Source organism: Crinia signifera, chromosome 7 (assembly GCF_055691185.1).
Source record: "Crinia signifera chromosome 7, ASM5569118v1, whole genome shotgun sequence".
NCBI classification, from domain to species: Eukaryota; Metazoa; Chordata; class Amphibia; order Anura; family Myobatrachidae; genus Crinia; species Crinia signifera.
In genome coordinates this window covers 128,735,579-128,747,831 of record NC_139223.1, presented here as the reverse complement: position 1 = coordinate 128,747,831, position 12,253 = coordinate 128,735,579, and the positions used below count along the sequence as shown (strand labels likewise).

The following is a 12,253-nucleotide window of genomic DNA, read 5'->3' as shown; positions in this document are numbered from 1 at the left end:
ATCTTCAGATCTATCTGGTTAGAACAATAGCATATACTAGCATCCAGTTATAATACAAGTATCAAATTCCCTAGAGCTGTCTCTAGTGTTGTTACATTAATTTTCAGTCTACTGGTATTGTATCAGATAGCATGTAACAAAATCACACAGATCTCTATGAGGTTATGTCCTACTCTTATACTAGGTACATCAGAATGATCATGAGCAGATCGTACGATGGCAGCACGATCTGTTGGAGCACGCGACCTGTACACGATCTGCATACGATCCGATAACGATCTGTACCAAGTTGAGGGGATCATTTACAAATCCCGACTGCAGCAGGTAGGATCTCCAAAACTACCAATGGAGACGCGCATCGGATCTGATCTAAAACATGCAAAAACATGCCAAATTGACATACAATCGGTCGAAATTGCATTAAAATTGACCGGATTGAGGCCAAATCATTCCGGGTGTGTACCCAGCAACAGACTTCATTCTCTGTGTAAAGGGGCCTACACACGGAGCGATTTTGTGCTCTTTCTAAGCGATCTGACTAGATTGCTAAGAAAGTAAGCACAGATTGCTCTGTATGTATGCCCCTGAGCGATGTCGTTGTGCAGCCCTCCACGTTGATATCACCCGCTGGTTAAGTCAGTGCATGCAGTCAAAATCTAGTCATATGGCTTAGCAAGTGGCTGCAAATCTGGCCATATGTGGTGAGGGTCGGGGATGGTGGTACGCACGCAGGGCTGCCATCAGGAATTTTGTGGCCCGGAACTCATTTCCTATGCGGGCCCTGGGCCCTCCTCCTCACTTGACTTACCATAACTCGGCTCCTGCTCCCCATCTCCTCTTCCACTGAGCTGCAGCCCGGAGGTCCCGGATTGCATGCTTCTTCAACTCAGGATGCCAGTGGCCAATTAAAATGCAGCACTGACCGGTGTGCCCATCAGAGTCTGCGTACCGGCAGCCACTCTGATTGGCTGCTGGTACTCGAGCTCTGATTGGCTCAAAATCCTGTGCAGCATTTTAATTGGCCGCCGGCGTCCTCGGTTAAATAAGCCTGCATTGTTCATTGCACTAAGCTCAGAGCAGGCAGTCGGGGGGGAGGGGGGGATTGCAGAGGGCAAAATTAACTGCCCGGGCCCTTCCAGAGGCCGGGGCCCGGGACAGCTGTACCCGCAGCAGCCCCTATTGGCGGTGCCTCGTGGACGGGAGGAAGACGAGGGACGGATCCCTTCACCAGTGCATGCTGGCTGTCCCTTCAGCCATGGCTCCAACCAGGGCCCCTGACATGCTGGTCCCCCCTCCCCTAGCCCCACAGCAGGGCAGCCTTAGCTAATAAGAAAAATCAGCACTGTGCCTTTAAGAAAAAAGGCTGGAGAAACAAGTAAATTGAGAGAAAAAGAATACAAAGTTTAGAAATGCAGAAAGCACCTGTTGGATAAATAGGGGTTAATTGTGTTTAAGCTCTTTTTTGAGTATAGTAATACTATACTCAAAAAAGAGCTTAAACACAATTAACCCCTATTTATCCAACAGGTGCTTTCTGCATTTCTAAACTGTGTATTCTTTTTCTCTTAATTTACTTGTTTCTCTAACCTACTTTCTTAAAGGCACAGCACTCATTTTTCTTATTAGCAAATTTAAACCTATTGTGCTTCTCTTTTACTACATTATAGCGCAGTGAAACCCCCCCCTTGAATAGAACAGCCTTAGGATCCATCCATGCTGAGTGACTCCTGTGGGCACTGAAGGGTAGATGGCCTGTTGAGCCCCTCCATTGCTGCCCTGTGAGTAGCAACGATCACGATGGGGCAGCCGATGGCTGTTTAGGATTTGTGTTGCTCAGCCAACGTTTATGTACCCGTGTCTCCCCTGTCATGTCCTTAGCTGTACTGTATACTTGATTTTTTTTACCAGTCTGGCTGTTGCAGCAACCAAGTGGCGCCGCTGATGGCTTCATAGGTGCTGCACATCTCAGCAAATATATGTTCCCTGTGTCTCCCCTGTACATGTACATCATCCCCCAAAGGGTACATCAAGCATATACCTATGTGTTATGTATATCTGTACTGTCACTGTTTAACGGTTACCTAACTGGCTGTTGGACAGCAACCCAAATCTAATTGCTAGTATACGCAAGTATACCTGGCCAAATAAAGCCGATTCTGATCTCTCTGTATACAGAATGAGTAAATAGTGATCGAGATCTACATCCTCCTGAACCACATTCTGCCTTTTTCTTTGCGTAAGTAACGTTGCTTAGCACACATCTCTGCATGTGTATGGGATCTCTATGGGCGATCTAGACTGGGAAATCGCCTACCCTAAATAACTTAGGAAAAACGCTTAGCACACATCTCAATGCGTGTAGGCCCCATAGATAATGATTGGACAATGATTTTGTTGTTAATTTGTATTAGTAAGCTTGTGAGTTGTTTCTACCCAATTTGTTTTATCACTGCTGTTTCCAATTGTAAAGCACAACGGAATATGCTGCACTATATAAGAAACTGTAAATAAATAAATAAATATGCCAGGGATAAGAGCAGTTTGTAATCTCTAGATATAGATTATTTATGGGGGTGAGAATTATCAAATACAGGCACCACTTATACAACCATTTTATTATGTGGGATGGTACAATACCCCTTTTCCACCAACCTAAAAATCCTGGGTATTTACAAGTGAACGTGCACTGGCCCACCAACCTGGCCAGGTAAAAATCGATTCTTACCCGGGAATCAACCAGGGTTTTTAGCAGGTTAAACCCAAGTAAAGAGCTTTGGAAACGGCTCTTACCCGGGTTTTTCGACCTGGGGAGGGGAGGCTGCCATTGCACAGGTGCAGCCTGCCCCCCTGCCAATGCCCACCTGTATGTCACTGACCAGCCTGTCCCTCCACTGGTCCCCGCCCATCGCTGACCTCCTGCCGGATCCCCGTGCCCCCTGCTGCCACGGGTTCCCCTTTTCAATAGAAAAGGGATCAACCTGGGAAAAACCAGTGAAAACAGATTTGGTGCAATCGGGGACCATGGATCCACCAAAATCGGGTCAAAATACCAGGATTTTAGTGGAAAAACAGTATAAATAAATGATGTTATGTCTCTACCTTTTATCATTATCAGTGGCACTAGGCGGGGATGTCGTCTGTTATCGACTTTGATCTTCGCTCTTATGGTAGAACCTCTAGCATCAAAATCTGTATCTGTACAGATATAATTGGCAGATAGAATATATGATTCTGCTTTATGCAAATGACATTCTTTTGACACTCTCCAACCCTTTAAGCTCGCTCCCTAATTTGCTCAAGATTTACATGGTTTCAGACCAGCTGACCATCATTAGACCACTAGAAAGGTTTGTGACTAATCGTGCCGACATTTCATTTTTGAAATATGAAATATCAACGTGGGCATTGTTGACATGCTGCAGGTTGACAAAATATACAGATTCCCTACAAAAGTACAATACACGAGAACCAATGACACTATGCTAGATGCTAACCTGGGTAAAAAGACTAGAAATGGCCAAGTCACACAGTATTGTGCTTAATTCTATTCTATTCCTATGAAACAATTGAATTTTTTTAGCACAAAATGAGACACCTGTTAAAGGAAAGGAGAATGGAAGGCTGGACTAAAATGACTAAAGGGCCCCATTCATCAGCAATTAATTGTGACAATTTTCAGATATGGAGATGATTGCCACAATTAATTTTAGATGTGTGGGCTCCCCCTTTTGGCAATCCCAATCAAAATCGCCAATTGATTGCTTAATCAGGTTTTAAAACATGTTTAATAATCTGGTATTATCTGCAGATCTTTTTTATATGTGTGGGCATTCCCAATTTGTCTTCTTCATCTATTTACATTATGAACAGCAATCGATTGGGCAATTTCCAGATATGAAGATGCAATCTTTAGATGGAAAAATCTGCCGATCACTGAAATAAATCTGTAATGTGTGGGCAACGTCAGATGAATTGTAAAATCCATTTATCTGGCCAAAAAATCCCTGGATCTGGAAATCCATTAATTGTGACTGCTGATGTATGGGGCCCATTAGGCTGAGGGCAGAATGGGTTAGGGTGCAGGAATGATGAGTTGTATGTTTTTTATTCTATGTACTTTGGAGAGTATTTCCTTGTATGGTAAAATCTTACACTGAGTAAAGATACCTTTATGTGAATCCATCTACCCGATACACAATGGGCGGTATTCAATGAGCCTGATTCGCCATGTTTTTATGGCGAATTTGTGCTGTTTGGCGAATTTTGGACTAAAACAGTGAATCACCCTATTCAATGACCACATGGCGAATACATTTGAAGGTTTTTTTCGCCATGATTCACCGAGTAGCAATCGCTATCTTTTGATGGAGAAGTGGAATGTGAACTTTTAAAATAAAGTGTTTTGTTTTTTACATTTGGTGTAAAAAAATCAGGAATTTTATTTTGAGGAGGGGCATGCTACTTTTATTCATGTGCTGTAAGCACATGAATATATATTTAATTTTTAAAAAAATATATATATATTTTTTTTTTACACAGCAGCCAGCAGGGGGCGCCGGAGCCGAGCCGCTCATTACATATTCATATATTCACTGCACCCGATCGTTACGATCGGGTGTAGTGAATATAGGTCCCCTGCTGGCACCCCCGGGGGGCAGCCTGTGCTGCCTGGCACCCGGGGAGCCCACCTCCCCCCCACAAACGTTCTGGGGCAGGCAGAGAGACTTCCATCTCTCTGCCTGCCACCGTCCTCATGCTCCCTGCGGCATTCGCCGCAGGAGCTCATATTCGCTGGTCAGGGGCTCGCTGCCCCTGACTCGTTGAATACCGGAGCCGGTGAGGCTCCGGAACGTGGTGAATGTGCAGCGAATCCAAAAAAGGATTCGCTGCACCTCGCAGGTATTCTCATTGAATACCGCCCAATGAGTTGGGGTATGCATCTTTTTAAGGAAATAAAGATACTTTAATGTGCAAGTTCTTCTATATTCCATGGTCAGTTGGGGTACGATCTCCTTTAAAGATGCCTTTATGAGTACATATCACTCTTTACATCTTTACACCATCACTTATCCTTTTTCAGTTGTTTTCCTCTTTATATGTCATCATCTCGGTGAGACTATTTCAGTTGTTTTCCTCTTTATATGTCATCATCTCGGTGAGACTATTGAGTGGCAACAAAAGGATACCGCTCCTACGAGAATCTAAAACATTCAAAGATAGAAGGCAACTCATGGTCCTTGTACTCTTATTCACACATTCAGTCTATCCATTTACATATGTCTATTGTATTTTGTTGTTTCGGTTTGTATTCGAAGGGTGGGGACTCCATCGGGTGTTGATATTGTTAAGCAGCTGCGCTTTAGGGTGATTTTCTCTACTTTTTTCACCCCAGTTCTCTTGCACCATTTGTAGTTGCAAATGTGTCCTTACAGTGATAACCACTACTACCATAAGTGGATGGATAGCTGCACAAATGTGTGCAACACAGATCCACATTTATTTGTGTGCAGGGAATGCAGTTGCCCAATCAGACCAATTGTGGTTGACAATGAATTGATCTCTCAAATTTACAGGAATTATTCAAATTGTTTATGACTGAACAAGCTGATAGAAATACATGCAATTGAAGGGCGTGCTTTTAAAACGGTCTGGAATGATTTTTATGATACTTTTAGTTTTCTTCAAACTAATTTTGTACAATCCAATGACTCATTATTTTGTAAAGAATAATGCAATAGATGCAATAGGTTGAATGATAATCTTGGGTACAACTGTTAGAGGTGATCCCATCTGCCTAGATTCACATGCATGATCTGAAACGGATTCAGTACTGAATCCCGGCGGTCGGTATCCCGGCGTTCAGAATCCCGACAGCCGAAATGCAGACAGTGGGGGGACGTGGATCGCCCCCCCTTGCGGGCTCGCTGCGCTCGCCACGCAGCGGGCCCGGTGCCTCGCTACGCTCGGCACACTAATTTATTCTCCCTCCAGGGGTGTCGTGGACACCCACGGAGGGAGAAAGTGTCGGCATTTCGGCGGTCGGGATTCCGGCGTCGGGATTCTGACCGCCGGGATCCCGACCGCCGGGATGGTAACTGCATCCCATCTGAAACATGCCTAAAGCACTAATGCAGTGTTCAGGGAACAGGGGTAAATGACCCAAAATGGGGTAAAAATGAGATTCCTGGGGGTAATGGACGGTCGCGCTGCCGAGACACAGCCGGCATACACAGGGCTGTAACTAGGGTGGCCGCCAGGTGTCATGAAGACCCGGATCAGCCGAGTGTCTACTCCAGTTCAATAAAATTTTGAATTCAAATAATGAATAATATATTATTTCCTTCCTTTCAAATCAAGGGGGTAATGTCGGCGTATCAAAATATTTTTTGGGTTAAAAGGTAAAAAGTTCCCTGACCCCTGCACTAATGGAACAAAAACATTGGGTCAAATGTGATAGGGTGTGAGAATCAGAAAGTGAGAGATTTTGGGAGAGTTTTCCCATTTTTTTTTTTTTATGTGGCAATCATTTACATGACAAATTCAACCAGGTTTGGCAGTGTAAATGATTGCCGCTTTAAAAATTTTTAATAAAGGGGAAAAACTCCCCAAAACTCTCACTTTCTGATTCTGACACCCTATTCTATTATAATCAGCATTGATGTAGCCTGCAAGATCACAGGCGGAATGTAATGTTGCCCAAGTTTGGACATTTTTTTTAAAGGGGCAATCACTTACAAGGCATGATTTTGTAAGTGATTGCCCTTTAAAAAAAAAAAAAAAAAAATCATAATTTGGCTGGCATCCCGCACTGCCTCCGTACTCGGGCGACATTACATTCAGTCAAACGTGTCACAATTATATTCAGAGATGGACATTCTTAGCTCACTAGTCACCTGGTTGTGACATTTTTCGTTAAGTACACATTGGACCTGGTTCAGACGCGCTGGATAGTTAGAGCCTAGCGAGCAGGAATGCGAACGGATGTGCACACAAACATGTGGCGGCACAGAGGAAAAATCATGTTACTTACCATCAAAAGATTTCTCCTACTGTGCCCGGCACTCGCAGCTGCTTGTATCGCCGGAAACTCGGGTCAGGGACCGACATCATGCGCCCGCCCCGACCCAGGCATTAGTTGGAGGAGCCCTGATGAAGAGACACATAGTCTTGAAACATGTCGACTCAGATCTGAATGTGCAAGGACTGAAGGACCACAGCTGATATCGGGTGAGTGTGTATGTGTTAGTCCACTACCATTTAGGTCCGGAATACCACCTGGGAGTGTTGATTGGACATTATCACCATCTGTATTAAGTTCGTGGTTCAAACAGTCTTAAATCTGGAGAAATATTTTAACCTGTGTCTGCATCGTTGTGTGTATCAATAAAAGGCTTTTTGGAGAAATTGAGAAAGAAAAGATACCTTTTATGAGCTTCACATAGCAGATAACATCGTGAGTACGGGTGCGTGTCACCCAGTAGAAAGACACCTTGATAGGTGTGTCCAACCACTACCTATAGTGAGTTTGGTACGCTTGTGAATTTCTGAAAGAGCTGTTAATACGTCTTGCGTGTTAAAAGTGAAGGATAGAACACATTGCTTGTATATATTCTTTTTACATATATCCAAATAAACCCGGCGGAGAACACAAGGGAAAAATTGGAGAGAAAACGTCGTCCAAACTAACAAAAGAGCATAATTTGTTCACCAAGGGAAGTAATTTTCTATACATCATATTCTGATCTATCATCTTCAGATCCCCTGTATGTCCATATGAAGAGCGCCTAGTATCTGAATTCCATCCATATCTTTTGTTTCTATATTAGTTGGGGTCCGCCCAGCGTTTCTGTGGGTGCGCCCACCGTTTGTGTGGGCACACACATGAAATGCCCCCCCCCCCCTGCCTGTCAATTACCTGATGCATGGTCAACGAGAGGGTCCCAGTGCACATTCACAGTGTACCGTGCACATGCAAGGTCTATCGATGTTTGGGTGGGCTATGAATATGCAGCCCTCTGAATGCAATGCATCAGGCCCAGTGTTTGCGTGCTGGCAGAGAACTTATTACCAGTCATTGTTTTTAAACAGAGAGTGTTCACTAGTCCGATTTTCTATTGGACACACTGGGGGCAAATTACTAAGATGGGAGTTCTTTTGCACATTGACGTTTCTATGGGCAACCAATCAGAATCTATTTCTTATTTATTTATCTAGAAGATAGATAGATAGTAGTTGCTCATAGCAACATCCCAGGTGAAATAGAACTCGCATCTTAGTAAATTTCACCCACAACCATTCAAAGATTAAACCATGCAAAGGGTAACCATTTGAGTTACCTGCACTAATAATAAAACATATATTGGGAGAAAATCAGCTGATTCAAAAGATCACATTTTAGGTCAATAAATATTCTTTAGACAAACGGGAGGTAGATCGGATGGCTTCTCGGGTGGTTAACTAAGCAATAGCAATTCTTGATCACTGAGTTTTGGCACATCCAACAGCGATTAGGTATGTTTCTAAGGTTCAGGACCACTCCCAAATGTATTGCTGATGTTGTTAACAGTATGACAAGCATTCTAAAGGCATTTTTTCTTTCATAATCTTTTTTTGTCCGTGGTTAGTACAGTATGCCTCCTAAAGCTGTGTGCACACGGTGCCATTCAGGCTAATAGCCGATTATGACTATCCTATTTCTATTCTGTTTGACAATGTGATTTTGGCTAATTGCACGTGCGATTTGGACTATCTTGGTGTTTGGCCCTAGGCCAATACATTCTACAGGCAATATGATCAAAATAGACTTTCCTGCACAATCCCTTGTGATACTGACCTCACAGGGCAACACGCATCAGTATCACAAGCCTCCTAAACACTGTGCAAATTTGGCTTCAATTTTGACTATATAGTCAAAATTTAAGCCAAAATCGCACCTGGTGTACACACCATAACAGCTATCCTTACAGATCTACCATAGTGAATGAAACACATTTTATTAAAGATTCCATAGTGAATGAAACACATTTTATTAAAGATTCCATTGTGATCGAAACCTACAGGATTCCCGTTGTTGTGTTATTCTAACCGTTATACAGCCCACACTTTATGACACCTCTAATTATGTAACAGACAATGAAGAGAGGATTGAACTGTTCATCACAATCTTTTCTGACATTACAGATATTTATTTAGAATTATACAATGGTACAAAATATGCAATATACATTTCTATACAAAACATTGCAGAACAGTGCGCCTTTTCAGACAAGTTAGTGGTGCACAATAGCTATAGCAATGGGTATTCAGCATTGACAATGACCCCATGTAAGTAGGGAGGAGCAATCCAAGCTTATTTCCAAGCTTTGTTATTCACTTCATTCTTATTATGTTCAGAAGATGGAGAAAAAAATCCCCTGCAGTGCTTCACTCTAGTCCCTACATGCTCAGTATACTGTAGATACTTTGGGTACCAACTGCAGCATATATTGTCTATACAGTGATAGAGACACATCTGTACAATGTGTATTTCCATTCCATCACGCTTTGTACTCTATTCATGTTCATGGCATCACAAAAATAATTCATAATCCAGTGCAAATCCAGGTCAGTCTTCTTCCCACGCATACGTATGCAAGACAACCCAATTTATATGTATATATATTTACATGAATTGAAGCAAACATTTAGCCACACGCACATAGACAGTTCATGAACATGTCTCCTCTCCGAGCATTTCCTGTTCAACAAGAAATAATGAGGTTGGGAGAGGTCTATATGAAGACCATTTCTTCAGAAGGTGGGCATACTTTACACCTACAAGATAAAAAAAGGTTAAGTACTAAGTTCTAAGGTAACCCAGTCTAACAGATACAAATTAAACACAGATACAAATCTTAGCAGTGGACATTACCTTCTGAGTCTGGGGTGGAAGTTCATCCTCAGAGCCCTCCTCTAGCACCGTTTCTGGGTGCCTGCTCGTCTGGGCATCTTCACTCCACCCGCCCATAGGTTGCCTTGCTAAATTAGAAGCTGCTCTCTGCACAGACCCAAATTCTGGGAAGGACAAGATTTATAATTATAAATAAAAGAAGACCTTGCATAGGAATGGAGAGCAAGAAAAATAAGTCACCAGTATCACAAAGCGTTTTACACCTTTCATGGAGCTTGGCACACAGACTGCTGGAACAAGTGTACAAATACCATTGTTTATAGTTCTACTTGTGCGCCTAGAACTAGTAGCAGTTCTTTTCTGCTACACTTGCTCAAATAGCTCTTGGTACTACACAAAACAAAGAACATCCCAGGTGCCTGAGGTGGTGTTTCCACTGTGGCTGCAATTATATTGCTATAGCTCAGGTAAATAGTGGTGGTCCAGGGACCCAGCGAGGTGCTTCTTGATTAGCGTTGTTTTCCCCCCTAGATTTACTTACCTGGAGTCTCAGATCTCCCATTTGAATCAAGTCTTATATGACATTTTAAATGAAAGTAACCAATACATATTTTTCTGCTGACCTGGAGCTTCCTCGTTGTACAACCGAATTTGGGTTCTTTTCTGGAACCTCATGCCACAACACTGATACAGTGCCACAGTATCTTCCTAAATATACATACTACCTAGCAGAGTTTTGTCAACATGGCTGACAACTATAATCATTAACTATAATCAACACTATAAAATACAAACTGAGCCACAAGTAATTTTTAACTCCAAGAGAGTATTTCCTTCAGACTGCCATGGGAACGGAATTCACTCCAAGCTACATCAGCATGTGTGAAGCCCATTTAATATAAAAACCATACTCATAAAAACACAAAATACTGGCAAAACATACAGTGTCATCTTCATATACTCAGAAGTATCTGAAATGGAACAGTAAACCTCCAGTATAGAATTTATCAACAACAACCGAAACACAATCCCGAGACACATTCCTAGAAAAATCTTGCCTTATATACTGATAAACTCAAGAAACCATCAGAACTACATTAAAAAAAAGATAAAAAGTATGACTACAAAGAGGCATGGCTGAGGAACAGATCATACCACTAAACCTGGCTGCAAGGTTTCCATATTCTACGTATACATACAGGTTCAAGGAGAAGAAAAAATCTGTGGTATAAAAGTGTGGAACAAAAAAATACTCCCTAGGAAAATTCTTAATTTAAAAACAAACTCAAGAAAAGATTATTAAATATTGAAAAAAAAGACAATATTTTAAACCACCCAATAAAAACAGCCAGCCAGCACTGCAACATAGATCTCACTTTGAAGAAAAACCCCACCCAAATCTAACTCTCTTTGCACATGTTACATCTGCCCCACCAGCAGTGCACATGGTTTTGTCCATTTGAGAAGGAATTTGCCTCAGAGTGAACCAGAATAAGGCCCAATTTGTATACATTTGAAGAGAAAGTGCCAACTAATGTACATAACATTACCATGAACATTAAACCGTGTAATTTTCATGGTATCTTTCTTGTTTTTCTTTAACTTAATACATTTATTGCAAGAACTTACTTTTTCTCTGGTGTCACATCAAGTTTGACGTTTCTAGTCACAGATAGTGGCAGATTCAGAGTTGCAAGCGAGATGGCTGCAATGGCACCTTCACTATATGTACGGAACTAATGTGGATATTCATACATTCATTCGTAGTTACATGCATCTATTCTGCCTCACCACCCTTATGAATCTGATTGATTATATAGGATCCGATTCAGGCCCTGGACGTAGTGTGGTCTATGCCGCAAAATACTGATGTTCCGTACTTTGTCCATGCACTGAATGTGCAGTACAGGTCTGCAGATGGCTTTCAGGCAGTAACTGATTGAGACTCTGCTGCTGTTTGGGCATGGGGAAGTGTGTAGATGCGTGCGCTCATTTAGAAATCATACACAGTAATAAGAATATGAATCAGCCCAGTAATGTTCTTTAAAGGAAACGCAATTTAGTTTCGTATTCAGTGAAATCATTAATCTGTCATGGTTTTGCACTGCCCCTATTCTAAGCACCTCCAAGTGCCCTCCCACAATGGTTTGTCACAATGGTTGGCTCCTTTCCCAAATCAAAAACAAGGGCTCATTCCTTCCATAAGGTCCCTCAAATTCTTTTTCATTGCTAGAAACGTAGATTCTAACTTTGCAGCAAAGACAGGGATTTCAGAGCAATGCACATGGTTGCAATGACTGCATCAAATTTGCAAGAAAGCTAAAGTATATAAATGGAAGCATTGAAGTAGGAACCTAGTATTGG

The 12,253-nt window shown here is 42.2% G+C and overlaps 2 protein-coding genes across 8 annotated transcripts in view; one reads left to right on the top strand and one right to left on the bottom strand.

Annotated features, from left to right (window-relative positions):
• ANKZF1 (ankyrin repeat and zinc finger peptidyl tRNA hydrolase 1) overlaps positions 1-12,253 on the top strand; it is a 66,982-nt gene that overhangs the window by 1,933 nt on the left and 52,796 nt on the right. The window contains exon 2 of the mRNA XM_083153788.1: positions 185-324. The gene's annotated coding sequence lies outside the window, so the exon portion shown is untranslated. The remainder of the gene's footprint in view (positions 1-184; positions 325-12,253) is intronic.
• Positions 9,044-12,253, bottom strand: part of ATG9A (autophagy related 9A) — a 35,781-nt gene continuing 32,571 nt past the window's right edge. For all 7 annotated transcript variants that reach the window (XM_083153780.1, XM_083153781.1, XM_083153783.1 and 4 more), the window contains exons 15-16: positions 9,911-10,053; positions 9,044-9,813 (exon numbers count right to left, since the gene is read on the bottom strand). In XM_083153780.1, coding sequence (XP_083009906.1) covers positions 9,808-9,813; positions 9,911-10,053 — 149 coding nt within the window. In that variant the 3' untranslated portion in view covers positions 9,044-9,807. The remainder of the gene's footprint in view (positions 9,814-9,910; positions 10,054-12,253) is intronic.